The following is a 17,830-nucleotide window of genomic DNA, read 5'->3' as shown; positions in this document are numbered from 1 at the left end:
TCTCCCTCCCCAACTTTCAGCACACCGTTTAATTTCTTTGTGCTTCAGCTCTCCCTAACGAGTCCATCTGCTCTCCTCACTTTGCACGCACGAGGGAAAAGCCATCTCCCCTTTCCCATGTTCACACAGGGCTCAGCCACCCCCGGCTCGATCCTGGCTACGCCTAGGGAAGGAAGAGGCAGCCCTGGGAGTCCTGGCGGAGGGGGGGCTGGCTGGGAGCCCCCCGGAGCAGCCACAGAAACGCTTCCTCTGAACCCCATCCATGTCCAGCTGCACCGGCCGGGCTCGCAGAGGCTCCCGTCCCAGAAACTCACCTCCCTCCCGATAAACCCCCTCCTAGAGAATCTCCCAACAACGACTAGAGGAATCCGAAGGGATGCACTGCTCCCGCTCACACTTTGTTCTGCAATTTGCTCTGGCAGGGGGGTCGGAATAGATGATCTCCAGAGGTCCCTTCGACCCCTATGGTTCTATGATTTTCTATTAATATTAGCTAGTCTGCTTCCCCAGTAGTGCTGGCACGGCAGGGAGCGCTGAAGGGAGAAGAACTTTGCCTCATTTAATCAAACCTACCCTTTCTTTAACGCCATTAATAGTAAGTAACCACCCCGTAGGGATGCTCTATAAATACTTTGCCAGCCAGGCCCCAGTTCAGCCAGGAGCGGGGTGAGATCTTGCATTCATTACATTAGTGAGACACCCAGCAATGCTAAGTTAACGCTACATCAGTGTTTTCTTTAACGACCTGTAAATACCAAGCTTTCAAAATGTGGATTTTTATGACCTCCTTCACCTACAGACTTTGCTGGTGTGGAAGGAACAGGGCAAAGCAAGAAAAAAATCCCACCCAAACTTTTCTATCTATCAAAACACTGTAACTTTTTATTATCCAATGCCTCTTTCAACATAGGAATAAATTCTACTTCTCAGTGAATTAACACACTTCTTTCACCGGAGAACTGCTGTTATCACCATTTTGTACGCATGGAAACGGAGACAAAGAGAGGGAAAGTAGATTGTCCGGAGCTGGGCAGGCAAGGACCCGAATCCAGCCTCTCCTGCCAGCCAGCGCTCCGACCCAGCGACAAACTGGCCCTTCCTCCCCCCTCCCTCCCACTCCCAGGGACACACAAGCCTGACTCTCCCTGTATTTTCTTCTAAATCTTTAGGATTTACATCAGTGCTTGAATATCAAATGAACGTCAGGAGAATATTTCACCGGCAGCTCTGAAGATATAAGGGGAAGCCCTTTCCATTGAAATTGAAAGCAAAGATTATTAAAAATTAACAGATTTGACATTTCAGTTCGAACGAGCATCCCAAAACTCTGGATTGTCGCTGAAGGGTCTGGTTTCCAACTGCACTAGAGATTTAACACGAACCGCCTTTCCTCAGAGTGTTCTGGCCTTTCTGCTTTGGGCTTAGACACAGCGAGGGGCTGCAAAGGAGGCACAAAGAGAAGAACTCGAAAGTCGTCAGAAGAGTTTCAGTGTTCGAGCAACTGCTTTTTCAAATGAGCGTGCCAAAGCCATCCCTAGTTTTTGGCAATCACACCTTAAAAACTCGTGTCAGTTCTTCTGAATGACCATTATTGTACACATACAGTTTTATGGCTGCTACACGTATTATTTTAGCTACCTTAGACTTTCAAAGAAAGGGCTTATTTAGTTTTTTTACTCAATTTTAAAATGCTCTCTTAATAAATACCTAAACAGAGTTCTTAAAGGAAACACCGCTCAACTTATGTCCCATAAAGCTAACAGGGATTAGATACAACCGCCTCTGTTTCTGTAGAAATTCGAGCAGAAGGATCCGTCAGCATCTGCCGAACACCCGAGTCCCGCAGCCCCCTCCCGCCTTCCCGGGCCGTCCCTGCGCTGTGCCACTGCGGGGGCTGCGGCTGCCACCAGCCCGGCTCGGGGGGACGCCACGTGCCACATGCCACCCGCGGGCGCTGGCAGGGACAGACCCCTGCCGCCCCTCTCGCTTCTGACACTACTTCAACTTCTGGGACCAAAACCTTCTGGAGCTTTGGTTCCAGAAGGGACGAGCGTTTCTCTCCCCAGAAAAGCCATCATCTCTGGGGAGGGAAGTGACCGTGCGTGTCCCCGCGAACAGGCAGGTGCAAACACCTCCGTGGGTAACGATACCACAAGGAAGCTCCCTCTCAAATTACTAATATCTGAAAAAAAAGCCGCATTTGGGTGGATTTCTTTAAAAATGCAAGCTCTTCTTTCCAGAAAAAATGACCCTTCTCTAATTTTAACCATCTCCCCTGCCACGTGCCAGGGGATGCGATACTGTGGGTTAGACGATGCACACAGGCTTATAACAAACGGCTGAACTGCTTGTGCCGACTGTACCACAACCGCGTGCGCTTTCTGTCAGCTTTCACCGGCTCCACACCGTGTGTGTGGCGTTTCCTTCGGTTTTATTGTACGCATTCGCAATATTACAAAAAAGAAGTTGTATTGTCCCCACACGGCAAAACTTTATAAGAAGACTAAGGACAACAAAAGCAAAGTCTTCCAAGGGAATTAGGTTCCTTTTTGCCATTTTCCGCCCCAGGAAGAGTTGCTAGACATATGATGCTGCACAAAATTTCCTAAAGAAAAGTCCTACAGTTATGCGAGCTCAGATCATCATTCTAAAATAAGGAAAAGTGGAAATTTTGGGGTTAAGTCTCCAGTTGTACGATGATTTAGTAACTCCGCACGTTATGCCCTCTCTCGCTGTTCTGTGTTCTGCAGTTATAAAGTTACGGTTTTGTGGGGTTTTTTAAAGCCAGGTATAATATTGTAAAAAACAAACAAACAAACATCCCCCTTTCTTCCACCGAAGAGGAAACTTCCCCGCGAACGCCGGCCGAAGCTGCTAATGGATTCCATACTCACGCTCGTGGCTCCACCTGGCACATCTGAGCGAGGCAGAATCAGCCCCCAGTTGTTCCCCACACTGATTTAGACTGACAACCCCCTAATTCTTATGAGGTGAGAGTGAGGAGATTATGAGGAGAAATCATTCATCTCGCTGCAGCGATACTATGAGATTCAAATTATCTCTTTCATGTGCCCGTCGTCAAATGAAAGATTGCATCAAAATGAGCAATAAGAGTATTTTTTCTTCCTCCACTGACACCCATCTGATTATCTCGGAGCGCATTAATGAAACAAGTCTCCCAGGATGCTCCTGCATGCTGTTCCCATTATACCAACAGGGGAAAAAAGGCAGAAGTGGGTTCAGTGGCTTCCCTCCCGAAACATCAAAGCCGGGAATCAAACACAGATCCCGTTCCGTGCTTGAAGCACACTTTCTGAGGAGTGTCAGGAAGTAGCCCCCAAAGTTCCTAGAGCTTTGTTGTGACACAATCCACTTTGCTGCACAGTTATCAAAATCCAATAGGTGCTCTGTCAATTAAAAATATATACAGCCCTGAGAATGACAAGAAATGAGGTGAACGGCTCTCGAGGGAAAATGCCCTTTTGGAAATATTCCACTGGAGGACGAAGGACACAGTTAATCTGCTATTTATTTGGTATCCAAGCATTATCTAGATGAAACATGCAGTAAATAAAGAAGAAAAAACTCTTTTTAAAAACCTTCTTCTTGTCTCTGTGACTATTCCGAATTCTTTACAATGGCTACGGGATTTGAGGCACCCCTGAAAAACATTTCGATCAGGCTGTGTCAGCTATTTATTTATGTCACCAACATGAACATTCAAAAATGATTAAGGAAAAAAAGGAGAGAGAAAGAAAAGATATGAGAAAATGGCATCGCTAGGACTGCTGAGAGACTCGGCTTTTAACTTGTCAAGAAAGTCAAAAACTGCCATGAATGTTTACTGAAAAAACAGGGAGCATGCAAAAAAAAAAAAAAAAAAAAAAGAAAAAAAAAAAAGAAAAAAAATCACTGCGGAATTTCATCTTGTGCTCTGACCTATAAAATTACAGCGGCTGCTCACAGAGGGACAGCCAGTACTGGGGGGCCCCCGCAGGATACGTGCAATTATAGCGAAAGCCAGAGCTCTGTGATGGCCGTGACAACTTACATATGAAAGGTTTGACAGTGCTGTGAATGTGCTTGTGCTGTTTGAGGCCGGAGGAGGTGGCGAAGGTTTTGCCGCAGTCCGGGCAGGCATGGGCCCGCGCGCCGACGTGCTGGGAACGGATGTGCCGCTGGAGGTTGCTGGGGTCGGTAAACACCTGAAAGAGAAAACACCTTGAGGGAGGGAAACAAAGCAGGCGGGGGGACAAGCGTAGAGGTGAAAAGCTTGACTATCTTTTGCGGTTTTTTCGCCACCGCTCCCGGCATTAGGCAGGCAGGATATTCACCTCCCGCTGCACGCAGACAATGAGCCCAGCCGGGCTGCGTCGTGCCCTGCCCGGGTGCTGGCACGCTCCCGGCAGCCTGCGGTGCTCGCAGGCAACAGGCCTTTGCTTTCCCCTGTCGGCCCGGCGCCCGCCGCCCCGGCAGCACCTCCAGTACCCGGGGAAAGGCCAGAGGCGAGATGCCGGGGCCAGGCTGAGCTTCCGACCCAAGCTGAGATGGCTGAGCACACTGCTCTCCTTGGCTACCACGCTCCACACCACGGCCGGGCCACCACACTGTGCCAGCACGTGTCACCCATCCTCCAGACCCCTTCCCCCAGGTCCCAGCACCCTCTCCCAGCAAAGCCGCCCACCGCGGGTACCACGTCCCGCGCCATACCTTAACACAGTTTTCACATTCAAACCGTTTCCCGCTGTCGTGAGACATTTGGTGCCGAATCAGGTTGGATTTCCAGTTGAAAGCCTTGGGACACTGGTCGCACTTGTACTCCCTCTCCTCGGTGTGGATCACCATGTGCTGCTCCAGGCTGGGGAAAGGACAGAGGGTGACTCCCGCGGCCGCCCGCAGCCCCAGCCCAGCTCCCGCCAGAACCAGCGCGCAGTCAAGGCAGAGACTTTACAGCACCCTGCCCCAATTCAGGGAGGTCTGAACCCGAGAGAGTGATTGGAGATGGCGACAGACAACCAGGCCGGGGGCCCCGGGGGGTCTCCAGAACCCCCTGCTGCCCCAGAGCCCTTGTGAAAAGGAGGGGAGCAGCACATCCACCACGAGCGGTGCAGCGACCGTTTATTCTTTTGGCATTTATTTCGCAGATGGAAGCTGCCCTATTCCGCCTCAAAACGTCACCGTGTTTTATGATTTTTCTTATTAAATACCCGAGTCCATTTACAAGGAGGAAAAGGAAGGTAAAACCAGCCCTGACCCTGCAGGTTCCTGAAGGGAAAAATGAGCACTTTGTGACCAAGGCTTCTATGGCATCCCCGCAGGGAAAGACAAGATATTAGCTGTTGCTGCTGAGACTATCACGTTGCCGTTTTCGTGGGCACAAAGCCCACGGCTTCCCAGAACACAGCAACTTAACATTGGAAAGAAACACGATAAGGTGCAAACACATTTCACTTCTAAATGTCAGACATCTTTTATTACTTAACTCGGCAATTTCACCTCCTGCCAACTGGCAGCCTCTCCCCAAGCCAGGAGGACGGATGATGGTGAACCGAAGCGGCTGCTGGAGCGGGGCCACGGCCGGGATGGCTCCCCGGAGGAAGGCGCGGGGTGCTCTGCCTGGTGCCCTGCGTGGTCAGGCAGCGCTCCGCGGGGCCACCGAGCTGCGACAGCCAGGGGAAGGCGCTGCCGCCAGCAGCGGGGCAGGCACCGAGCCCGGGAAACCGTTCTGCTGAAGACCAAGGGCTGTAAAACGTACTGAGCAGGCTGAAAGCCCGCACCTCGCGGGCCAGCCCTGAGAAACAAAGGAATAAAACCCCAGTCCTCTGCTGCCTTCAGTGCAGTTTAATGGGAATTACAAATTCTCCTCCTTGCTGAGAATTCTGATAAAGGACAAACTTACGTGGAATCTACTACCGCCTGAAATCCCCTACAGATCGATATTAAACCACTCCTATGGAACTTTAAAGCACTGCTGTATTATTTATAGGAACATTAAAACTAAACACTACTGGAAAATCCTGCCAGTCTTCATTAAACGCGACAGGACAACTTCACAGCAGGTAACTCCTGGGCATTTCCACGCGGCCTGAGGGATTTAGAAGCCTAGGAATCGACTCAGCCTTGACACGCTGCTCTCACTCACTCTCTCCAGACGCCCACAGGACCTGCATCCCCAGTGGGACCGTTTGCCCACAGGCCCCCTGGCACCAGCAGGTGGAGCAGAATGGACCTTCGAAATTCCCAGTGTAAAAGCAGACTGCACTGACAATCGACCCCTGCACTGAAACCTTCGTGCCCTGAGGGCATTTGGCGGCACGGGAACAAGGGCAACCAAGTAGAAGGTGGCCTCATCACCAGTGGGCTCGGTGGGACGGCAACCTGCCTGGCAACCCCCCGCAGGGACCTGAGGAGCCACCCGCCTGCTACTCCCTTGAAGAACCTCCTCTTCCTTCAAGTCAGACGGTTAATATTCATGAACATGCCCCTTATAAACTGCCAATCCACTCATTTTGAAGAAGCAATATTCCTTTTGCTAAAGAAATGGTGTTCTTAACACTACGAAATTTTTTACACATGCAAAGAAATATATACCTTTCATATACATACACAAAAATACGTTCCTGTTAACTGTGATTTATGAGTTTATTTAGAGCAAATATGGACAAACTAATATGCTGTTTAGAGGCAAGTACCTACTGGGATTAGCAAAACATTTATTTATTTAGTCAGCTGCTAAATGCTCAATTTCAGTTCCCCAGTGGCACTCTTGATTTGATCTGTATTAACTTCTGAAAAATTGTAAGACCATCTAGGTACGCTGAGCGGATATATTCTGTGTTTTAGTGGCTTTCTCAGTACATAAAATGCCTCAGATTGATGGGGGAGGGAGAGATGTGGACTTTCTCTCCCAGCTCCACTAAGTCTGTCAGTGTGTAGCACACCGAATGGTGATGGTGCTGACTCTGTCTTTTCCGTCAAAAAATGACTTCATATCATTTGCTTAAAAAACAAAAACCCAACCCAAATCTTTGGGATCACTGGTCTCAAAGGCAACACAGCCTCTGAGCCCAGGAGCCCCTGCCATAACTCCAAATGTTTTCCAAGTGCATAGGTCTGTGCCTAGAGACCTGGAGCATCTCCAGCTGGGTTCAGCTGGAAATACCTTGAAAAAGCCTCTCTGTCACCCAGGGGTGCTCAAAAATTGGAAACCCACGCCAGCACCCGCACGGACTTTTGCCCTAAGCTTGAGATGTTTGTGCTGAGCACACCGATGACCGGTAAATGTCCTGTCAACGTTTCCCGCTTAATTACAAGGTCTGTAAAGTAACGGTTAGGAGTGATGATTTTGAAAAATCAAAACAGGAGAAGGTCCTGCAAATAAATGAGGACAGGGCTTGTAAAATTGGTGTTCTGTCCTCGGCCCTTCCAAAGGTTTTTGAGCTACCTTTGAACAAGCCATTTGTTCGTCCCTTTTACCTACCCGCACTTAGAAGTGCTTGCGCCGGGAGCCCTCTGCTCCGCTGCCAGCGATGCTCACCGTGGAGATGTTCCCAAGAGGGATCGAGGTGACACCGAGTCAAGGTCTGTCTCACCCACTTCTCCCAAGAACTCAAGGGAAACCGGGACCTTAACTCAGCCCCATCACTTGAATACACAGAATGAGCTTTGTTGGACCACTCTGAACATCTTACCCACGGGGATAAGTAATCGCTGAAGGGAAAAAGGGACTTAACGTCTTTCTGCTTCTCTTAACCCCTGCAGAAGGGACACAGCGTCACTCCAGGCCCCCAAGGGGAGCCGGGAAATACACAGAAGTTACCAAGAGGAGACATATACATTTCAAAAGGCTATTTCCTAAATTAACATAAAAACTACAGGGCGCTGGAAGCTAAAGAGAAGAAAGTTTCTAATCCACAGATAGAGAGATAAAAGAACTGGAATTTCTACTAAAAGTCACAAATATTTAAAACACTTAAAGGAAGTTCTCCTTTTCTTGTCAGTTAAAAAAAAATTAAGCGAATTGCAGCCTCCCGGTATCTAATCAAAAGTAGCCAAGGTAGAAACACAAGGTGAGGAATAAAGACGTCACACTGTGCTAACAGAACCACGGCACAGGTATCACTGGCAGACAGGATCTATTACCAACTTTTAAACCGCCCACAACACAGCCAAGAGCCAAGCTCTTTTCAATACAGATAAACCACTTAAATGTTCTATACCTTTCACCTTTCTCTACTTTTTTCAAAATAGATTTTTTTTCTTCACTTACTCACCTAGATAAAAAATCTGAAAGTAACAAGATAATTAAGTTTGCAATGACTAATGCTGGTGAACCACCATCTTTTCGAATTTTTAACTGAAATGAAACAGCCCTTATAGCGGCTTTAAGCTCAACACTTTTGCTCCACTTCTACAGCACGAGAGAGGATCGCCAGTTCTCATCGTTCTACACCAAAGCTCGCTCTGTGTGGTGTTTGCTCATCTAAGAAGTCAAGTGAAGTATGAGAGAACTTCAGCCTCCGGTAAACAGATAAAACTCTAGTCCTTCGGCTGTGGAGAAAGGCTTAAAACACAGCCCAGGAGTCAAAGGCTCAGGATGCAAATAAACACAATCCTAAAATGACTTTAAAACTGGCTCCTAATATTTAACCAGTTGAGTCTCACATTGCAAATAAATCAGAAATCTCAAAGATCTCTGCTTTAGAGCTGCATTTGATTACCATTACATTATGCTTGAATTTTCCAGTTAGAACTTATTGGGACAAAGAATTTTTCCTTTTTAAAAAAAGTTTAATTCTTTTTTTAGGGTTGCTTTATAACAACAATTGAATGGTTATTGCAAATGAAAATATGAGATGGAGAATATCCTGTCTTCTTTTTTTCCTTTTCACATTTCTATTACAAAAATGCTTGGTGAACACTAAATTTTTTCATTGATATTTTCTGTTTAAAAAAATTTAAAGCAAAAATTTGATCAGAATAGAATTTTTTTAACTGCTCCTGCAGGATCAAACAGGAACTCCTGACCATGTTAAGAGTTCTTAGAACAACAACGCCTCTTAACACCCACTGATCTCAAATGACCAAGAATTATATATATAAGAAGTCTTCATGCAAATATTGGCAGAAGGTAATAGCACTGTTTTCCCTCGGAATCGGATCACACGGGAGCGGTTGCTGCAAGGATACTAACCAGGTCTATCAACCTGTCACAGCCCTGAAAAACTCACAGGGAATTCATTTAAACTTTATATTGCCAATAATCTGTGGGTGCTTCTACCAGTGGGTAACGAAAAGCATCCCAATCTATGAAATCAATGTGAAATAAAACACTGTCCAATAGCAAATGACACTGAGGGATCCTAAAAACGACTTTCCTGAAGCCTATGGAGAAAGGGAAGGAGAATTCCCGCAGTGTCCTGAGCCGCCCTGCTCCCCCCTTGCTCCCAGGTTTCCCATCCTCGGCCAGGCCGGCACAGGAGGAAGGGAGCGGGGCAGGCCAGAGCAGGGTCTGGCAGTTTTCCGGTACCTGTATTTATTGGGGAACATCCTCTCGCAGTCTTTGCACTCATAGACCTGGCCATCTCCAAGACCTTCTTGCTTGATCTCGTCATTCAGGGTCTCGTAGAGGGAGCTGACGGCGGTGCAGGCGTACTTCTTGTGCCGCCGCAGGTCGAGCTTCGACTGGAAAAGTTCATCGCAGTCCTCGCAGCGAAACGTGTGCTCTTCTACAACAGACAGAGAAGACGGTTTTGGCCTGGGCATCGGGACGTTCAGACAAGCCTCATTATTTTACCCAACACTGGGCTCGTAAAGAAAACGTAATATTCTGTGAGGATCGCTCAGACAAAGAAACAAAAAGGAAATTTGCAAGTGACAGGAGAGAGAAACCAAGGTAGGCTGTGCCAGCAGATTGCTTTCACTTTAAGCATTAAGAAAAAAAAAAATAAATCACAGAACCAGAATCTTGTTTTCTCTGTGTCCTGGCCTCTGCTGAGACAGAGACACCTACAAGAATTAGCAGATACACAAAATTCTGAGGCTGCTTCTGGAGCGTTGCATTTGTTTGCAACGAGGTTTTTTGAAAATATGAACCAGCTTTTCCTCAAAAGGGGCTGCCAGGGAAAAAGGGAACAAATCACACTCGTAAAGGCAGACACTGGGAAAAGCAAATCGCCACAGCACAAACCTGGAGAAGCTTCTTTCTAAGAAAACGTCTTTCTAATGTCACCCTCTGAACTCGTCCTGCCCAACTGCAGACACTCAGTGCGCCATCAGACCCGAGGAGTTCAAAACCAGAGTACCACGGAAGAAAGGAAAGGGAGCCAAATTCTTTGTTGTGCTGTTTTGCCTTTTTTTTTTTTTTTTTAAAAAAAAAAAAAGATCTAATGCACATAATAAATTATTGTAGTCAAGGTCAAACAAATTAAAAGGAGGGCAGCTATTATTAAGTTTACAAGGCAGCATCCTGACCATGGTGCCAAGCCAAACAATCAGCTCTGAGCTGTAAATTTTCCAGGAGAACGACCTCTGCGAGGGAGTTGGGATCGCTCCGGGTTTCTCCACCCAGCAGCCAGCTCCAAACAGAAGCTTCCGAGCCACCACTTAGTCACCGCTGCCGCATTTCCCTGTCCTCCTCTACCCTTTCCTCTGGGCTCCGGGGCTGTTTCCTATTAAGTTTTATTCTCTTGTTCTGATAACTTTACTTTCGAAAGGAAAGCTTGTGGTAAAATGCATTAGCTCGGGGGGAAGTGTGGAAATACCCTTTCTAAGGGATGCAGCCAAAAGCCAAGGCACTGATGGAGCTGGTCCATCCCCGAGCGCTGACGCTCTGCGGGAAAGGGGACGAGGGGACGAGACGTCGTCACTCGCATCCTCGGGGCCACTCCTCCGCCAGGAGCCGTTCTCAAAATCTGCAACCTTTCAGCAAACCCTCGGTTTAAAGCACCCCAGCCACTTGCCCGCCCAAAGTTTTGCACAATTACAGCCACTCAGGCTGTGCTTTAAGGCCTGAAGTTGTGTTTTATATAAATCAGGGTTGATTTTGTTAAAAGCGGGACGCGAGCAGAGGCAGTGTCACCCCAGCGACCGCTGCTTCCCCGCCTGCACTCGGGCAATAATCTCCTTTCTCCACCTCTCTCAGTGCAGCCCGTTTAAGCTCCGGCTGTGGTTTCTGACCCGTGCCCCCGCGCCCCGGGGAGTCCGCGACCTGCTTCTGCGGTGACTAAGAGAGAGAAGATCCCACGAGCTGCCTCGGCGAGTACGTGGGCAGCCGAAACCCAAAGTGGTCCACACCTACACGGAAAGTCTCGACGTGCCCACGAACTGGAAAGAGTCAAACACAGCTAAAAAGGAAAATGTCACTAAGACACAATCAGCGAAGCCTTGCTCTGTATCCAAGCCACACGGCCAGTGGTACTGCAGCCAGTTTACACAGGGAATGAATAAAACACAGAGATGCTTCGGGATTTCCTGAACTGCAGAAGAGAGGGACGTAAGAAGAAATAAAATCCAGCAAGCCAACATTTTCCTTTGGGGAAGAAGGGGGATATCGACTAAAAAGGGAGACCTAAGGGAAGAAAATACCCATATTTTTCCCATTTCAACTAGTTTTGACAGATCGTACACTCTGAAATTGCTATCAGCAGCCCCACAGAGAGGGGCATCAGGCCCTGCTCTACCCCTTCAAGAAATTCTCTTTATCAGCATCTCGTAGAACAGCACCAGTATGTATCTCATGTGTCCCTGGGGGAGGAAACCTGGAAATCAAGATATAAAAAAACTACCTAGCGGTACCGAGAGACCGTGTATAACCTACCATTAAAATAATCCAAACTACTACTTACGGGGAAAAAGGAAAAAAAGATAAAAGAAAAAAAAAGAATTGCAGCATCATGTTATGTCCCTGTTATTGCGTTTACTTGTAACAGCAGCATGAAGCACACAATGCTACCCAGCAAAATTTAGTATTTCATCTGCTCGTGTTTACGGCCCAAACGCGTCCCTGGTGTGAAGCAGCAGGCGAGGGGCCGAGGGCCGGGAGGAGGTTTGCTTAGGTACCTTTTCCCTCCCCACACGTCCGTAACTCGGGTGAGGAGAGCCAAGCCTGACGGCATCAAGCGTCCCGAACGCAGGCACTGCGCGGGCTGAGGCAATAATCTCATCATGCCGCCTCTCCTCACCGCTAATGAATTCACACTAGCTCTGAAAACAGTGTTCGCCTGCTGCAATGCTGGGTTTCCAGAGCCCCAGGCGTCAAGCTGTACGCAGAGTGTCGTCGGCACTAACGCCCCTGACCTCACTTTTGTTCTGCTTTTGCCTCCTGGAGACGTACGTGGGGTGGGAGTTCGCTTGACTCACGCACCCACTGAGCTGCGGAGTAACGGGATAAATCCCTCAGTAACTCCCGATAACGTGGAACGGCTCTGGCAAGCTGCTCCTCTACCTCAGAATTCACCCCGCAAATCACATGTTTCCCCTCTTTGCGCTTCTGGAAATACAGCGATGGCTCAACCTGAGAAAGGTTTTTTATAGAAGTGACCAAAAGCGCCCCGAACTGGGAACTCCCTGGTACCTCCACTTTAAGAAGCTCCTACAAAACTCCCAGCACCTCTCCAGCTCAAACTGGGAATTCCTCCGACCTGAAAACTTGGAACAGAGGACAGAGTTTTTTTTTTTTTGCTTTCTTTTTTGTTGACTTCAGAGAGAACGCATCAAAATACCTTCTGCCAACCCACACTAAATTCTTCCAAGTTCAGTTTGAGATTTACGTGATTAATTGTATCTTATTTCACCCAAACCATCTTCTAGGAACCAGAAATCCTCTTTGAGTTTGGAAAACTAGCCAAGGAGAATAATTTATTATATACCCGGCTGAAGACGGACAACTTGCCAGCACCCCCTCCCACAGCGCACACCCTGACAGAGCGCTACCTGTTGTTATCAGCCAGAATAACGCATTTTTGTCCCTTCTGGGAGATTACACAGTGGGTAGACAGACAGACAGATGAAATACACTAACAGCCTCAGTAATAACTGATAGAGAAGAGATTTTGCTTCTAATTCTCCCTGTCCTTTGCCAGCAGAACTGCAGATCTCACACAAAGCACACGGAAAATAACACCGTCCTCGGCTGGCAGAAGCCGGCAGAGCTACGTTTACTGAGCTGCCCCATCAGACTTTTATTAAGAAATGTAAGAAACAAGACAGCTCAGTTAAGGCACGTGCATATTTTGCTTTGGTATTTGCATACTTTCAGAGCTACACAATTTTTTACAGATCTAGCCCTTGCACATCACTAAATTGAAAAAAACCTATCTATTTTGTACAGGCTCGTGCTTCAGTAACAACAACGCTCCTCTTCTAGCATCAAACACAACAGCTTCTTCACAGCTAGAAAAGATGGATGATAAGAAAGGAAATGCACGCGCTTCAGAATATTTGGGTTTGGAAAAAGAAATTTTTGTTGAGAAGAAGAATTGGAGAACTGACAAAAATAGGATTAAAAGCCTGTAATTCCATGTTATACACGTCGCCGGTGGCTGCAAACACTATTCTGATGCTCAGAGGGGTCAAAGAGAGGAAGAACTGCCTGGCTGGCAGAGCAGCTGATGATCCCGCACCCCTACCCAGCACCCATTCCTCCGGCATCCCCCTGCCCGGAGTTCCGGGGATTAGAGATGGGACTGCTCAATGAACACCGCTGCGGGAAGGGACCAAGGGCCGGAGCGTCGCCCTGCAAAAGCAGACCCGAGCAACGACGCAGGCGCAGGGCTCAACTAAGACAACCTGGTATGAATTTTGTGTCTTTATATCAGTTTGTAGACTTCAGGTTCATTAAAGTCTTTTTTTTTTCCCTTCTTTAAGCACCAAAAATAAAAATACTGCCCTTCAAAACGAGTTCTCATTAAAGTTTTCTTCTTTCTTTAAGCAGCACAAATGGAAATACTGCCCTTCACAAAAGGTTACTACTTCAGTATCTTACAGGGAGAAGGGGATAAAAAGCAAAGAAAAATCCAGTTACAAAAAAATTGCTGCCTGTTCTCTGTGTCTTGTTTGTCAAATCTATGGTTATATGTGTCTATCTTAAGTTCCATCAGTAACACTCAGGACAAAGCAGGAATGTAACAGAAAAATAAATCAGTGCCTAATAGCTTTCAGAGAAACCAAGGGGAACACAATTATGTGGCATCTACATGCTAATCTACCAGACTTGAATCTCAAAGGAGTTCAAGTGCCCTACTCAAAATTCCTGCAGTGATAAGGGGTCTGCTCTGTTTGGCTGGGGTTTGGATAAAAGATTTTTATGATAATTATCTTTGTGTGGAACAATTTTGCATTTTCTTTCTGGCTAATTCAGAATCGAAATGGGGGTGCGAGGCAGCAGGAAGATGGCATTACTGAAAGTAAAAAGTATTAAGAAGTCAAATATTTAATGTTGGCCTATTATAATTTGAAAGCAATTATGTGGCAAAAGCACTAGACGTTACCAGGAAGACACAGATAAACGTTATAATGACAAAGGTGGGAAACAAGGAGCACTTTCTGCCTGTTCAAATAAAAGCCTATTCGAAACAGAAATGCAAAACAGTGGTGAGTTTCCTTTCTGCTTTCTCCCTGACATCAAAAAAAGGTACGTGTTAACTCCATCACTGTGAATACAGAAATTATTCATCTCTGTGTGCTGGCTTCAAGAAAACTATTAACCTGTTTTGTTTTGTTTTTTTTTGGGAGAACACTCGAAAAATAACCCCAAACCTGACATCTCGGCGAGAGGGCAGCCGCGGAACCGCCCGTCCATCACCTCACCCATGGGCCTTCAGCAAAAGGGCGGCTTTCAGCTGCTCTAAGCCTCAAACTACCCATTTTTTCCAGAAATATTACAAACTAATTGTGCATATCGCGTGTATACTCTTAAAGAGCTTCACTGCAAATTTGAATCTGAAAATCATATTCACGTACAGGTAAAAGAAAACAAATGTGTTGTAGAATGTCCAGGTGAGACAACTCACATTTCAGGGATTAATTACGTACAGCAGTATTTCCAAACGATAGTTTAAAAATGACCGGTAGATGAGAATATATTTATAGAAATTCATCATCAAATAATGATGTGAAACCTGCAAGAGGCTCTCCGTTCAATGACTGAACAGAAGAAGACATCAGTAATATGCCCTAGTAATCTCCTCACTCGAGAAAATTCATGTACCTTTGATGTTGTTCTCTAACTTTCACTGTCACCGAACGTCAAGGGAACTGAGAGGCCTAGAAAACAGAGCCCAACTCTGCCAGTCCCCATTTCATGTCACCCCGGGATCCCCGCGTACATCACACAGGGCTGGGTCTCTGCAGCGCTCTCTTATGACATAAAAAAGGAAGAAGGACTCAAAGTCTCTTTTCTTTCTCTTTTCCCATCCCTCTCCACATGTCCTCCTGAATTCCACATACCACCGTTCCGGTGCAGGAACAGAATCCAAAAATCCCAGCGCATTGCTCCTTGCCCGGGCTTACTAGAACACCCTCACTTAAGCTGGGAAGCATCGCCGTCTCCTAGACAGTCTGTGTGATGACTGCACTTCGGGAATTAACAGCAGGATGTTTAGAGGAAAGGGGTTACGCTAACATCCGAAGACGTGAGTAAGGCTTCGTCTTTCAGGCTGCTCCACACACAACACGCGTTAAGGAAACTCCTCCCTCTGCCGCCTATTGAGCTGTGCCCCTTGTCACTGCGAGAGGAGTGGCACTGCAGTAATAAAATCGTGACCTTTCTTTTAAAAATCATCATTCTTTTGGCCTTCACTGCACCATTTCAGGGTTTCCGAGGTGTCTATAGTATCTAGCAATAATACCTAGTCTAGCAATAATAATTCTAGTGATGACTCTTCCGTGCCCTGTCTGGATCCCCCTTTTCTGTGTAATCAAAAGCTCTAAAGACCCGTGTTTTGCAAGCCTTGGAATGGTCTGGCCCATTTTTATTACACCCAAAGAAACACAATGAGCCTGGGGATTGAAAAGGCACCTCCAGTCACATTCAAAACCACAACGTTCCTCAAAGAGGAGAAGGAAATGAACCTGTTGCGTGCCTTGAGGTTAATAAACGCTTACTATCATTGACTCAGACAGCTACTCCTACCAGAGACAGAGTGAAAATAAACACAAAATATTAACAGTTACAGAAGGGGCAGGTACTGGACCGAGTTTTAGCCCCAGTTCAGCACTAACTGAGGTTCCCAACGTTCCTAGGTTTGCTGGTGAGAGGTGCAAAAAGGTCCTGTCTAGCAAAAGGAGGCCTTACCTTCCATGCTGGGCGCCATGTTCCCAAGTGAATAACCACCTTCCTTCAAATACACCAAGAGCTCTTCTCCTGGCTCAATTTCTTTAATAACTTTATAATAGATCTAGGAATCAGAAACAAAAATTGAGAGACATGTTAAATATGCAAAGACTTGCATTTTACATTTTAACCAATAACTCAAATTATTGCAGCTAACAGGGGAGGCTGTCACTTGATTTCTGTGATAATTGCTACCGAGAGCTCTTTTTTTCTGCCTTTATTTTACTCTATGTGTGTCAGTGTTTCATGCGGCTTGGACAATAAAGTCGTATTCACAGTAACAGCCTCTCTTGTTCAAATTACACAGTATCTTCCCATGGTTTTCCCTACCTCTTATAAGCTTCATGTATTTGTTATGGCGAAGGGAAGATCAGACTGATGGAACTGATGCATTTCAACCTCTGCTTCTCTAAGCCACAACTGGCCTGATGGTTAGAGAGCTGAATTAGCGTATCTCCACGGAATTATTCTGTAGATTTTTCTCACCTACAGCCTGAGGACCTGACCCCTAAAGACGAGATGTGAACCGTTCCAGGTGAGTTTTCCCCCATCCAGAGTTCCTGTCTAACCCCAGGCCCCGGAGGGGCAGCGGGTGCAGCCCGGGTCACCCACCGTCACCGGGCCTTTGCCACGCACCTGGGGGCAAACCAAAATGGAAACAGACTTCAGACAAGGGCAGAGACCACCTGCCAGCTGCACGCCCCATGTGCATCGCCGCTTAAAGGGCACAGAACATAGCTGAAAGCCTACCTAGGCCTTACAGAGGTTTCCCGAACCAAAATGAATTCTCAGACTACTCTAAGGATGCATTTCTTAGACAATATCACGATGAGAAAGAAATCCCCTTTATCCAAGCTGCAACGAAGCGTAAACTTGCGAGGCATCGACATATCAGCCTGTGTTTTCATAGGTACCACACACTCATCTTTACTGTTTTACCCCCAAACCAAACAGAAACCGCGACAGTACATCCAGTGACAACTGGACCACACGTGGGTGGACCCCAGGCGTCTTGTTCCTTCTGACAACATGGCAGAGCTCGGCTTATTCACACTAGCAGGCAGAGCGCTTACTGGTTCCCTGTGATGACTGAGAACGAAATCTGTCTGCATATTGGCCCGCTGCTCGCGGGTACCAGGCAAGGTGGTGGCTGGGGCAGTCCCGGCTGTGGAGACCGAGCTCAACAGCTTCCACTGTGAGGGCGTTTCATGGAGACCTCCGCAGGGAAAGCCGCGAAAAACAGCAGCAGAAGGAAATAACAGTGGGATTGGAGTTTGCATGGCCGACAAAGAGGAGGATCAGAACTACGTGAAATCCAAGAGACTTGGTGTCTTCCATAGGTTTTACAAATTTTTAGAGTATGCTGGACCCTGTCCTCTTCTAAGAATAGTACTGTGAGAATGCAACAGCTAATAATTATTAACCCCAAAGTTTTATTAGCACTACCTTTAGCAGCAATACGTAAAATTCTTTTTCAGGATATCACCTACACCTTAC

At 47.0% G+C, this 17,830-nt stretch overlaps 1 protein-coding gene across 5 annotated transcripts in view; it reads right to left on the bottom strand.

Annotated features, from left to right (window-relative positions):
* The window catches only part of PRDM16 (PR/SET domain 16), a 345,169-nt gene that overhangs the window by 26,117 nt on the left and 301,222 nt on the right, over window positions 1-17,830 (bottom strand). For all 5 annotated transcript variants that reach the window (XM_074609605.1, XM_074609606.1, XM_074609604.1 and 2 more), the window contains 4 exons: window positions 16,295-16,397; window positions 9,530-9,728; window positions 4,711-4,858; window positions 4,052-4,205 (listed from right to left, as the gene is read on the bottom strand). In XM_074609605.1, the coding sequence (XP_074465706.1) occupies window positions 4,052-4,205; window positions 4,711-4,858; window positions 9,530-9,728; window positions 16,295-16,397 (604 nt within the window). The remainder of the gene's footprint in view (window positions 1-4,051; window positions 4,206-4,710; window positions 4,859-9,529; window positions 9,729-16,294; window positions 16,398-17,830) is intronic.

This window comes from Larus michahellis, chromosome 16, assembly GCF_964199755.1.
Source record: "Larus michahellis chromosome 16, bLarMic1.1, whole genome shotgun sequence".
Lineage (NCBI taxonomy): Eukaryota > Metazoa > Chordata > Aves > Charadriiformes > Laridae > Larus > Larus michahellis.
Note: the sequence above shows the minus strand (reverse complement) of the source record. Positions and strands in the feature narration are given on the sequence as shown.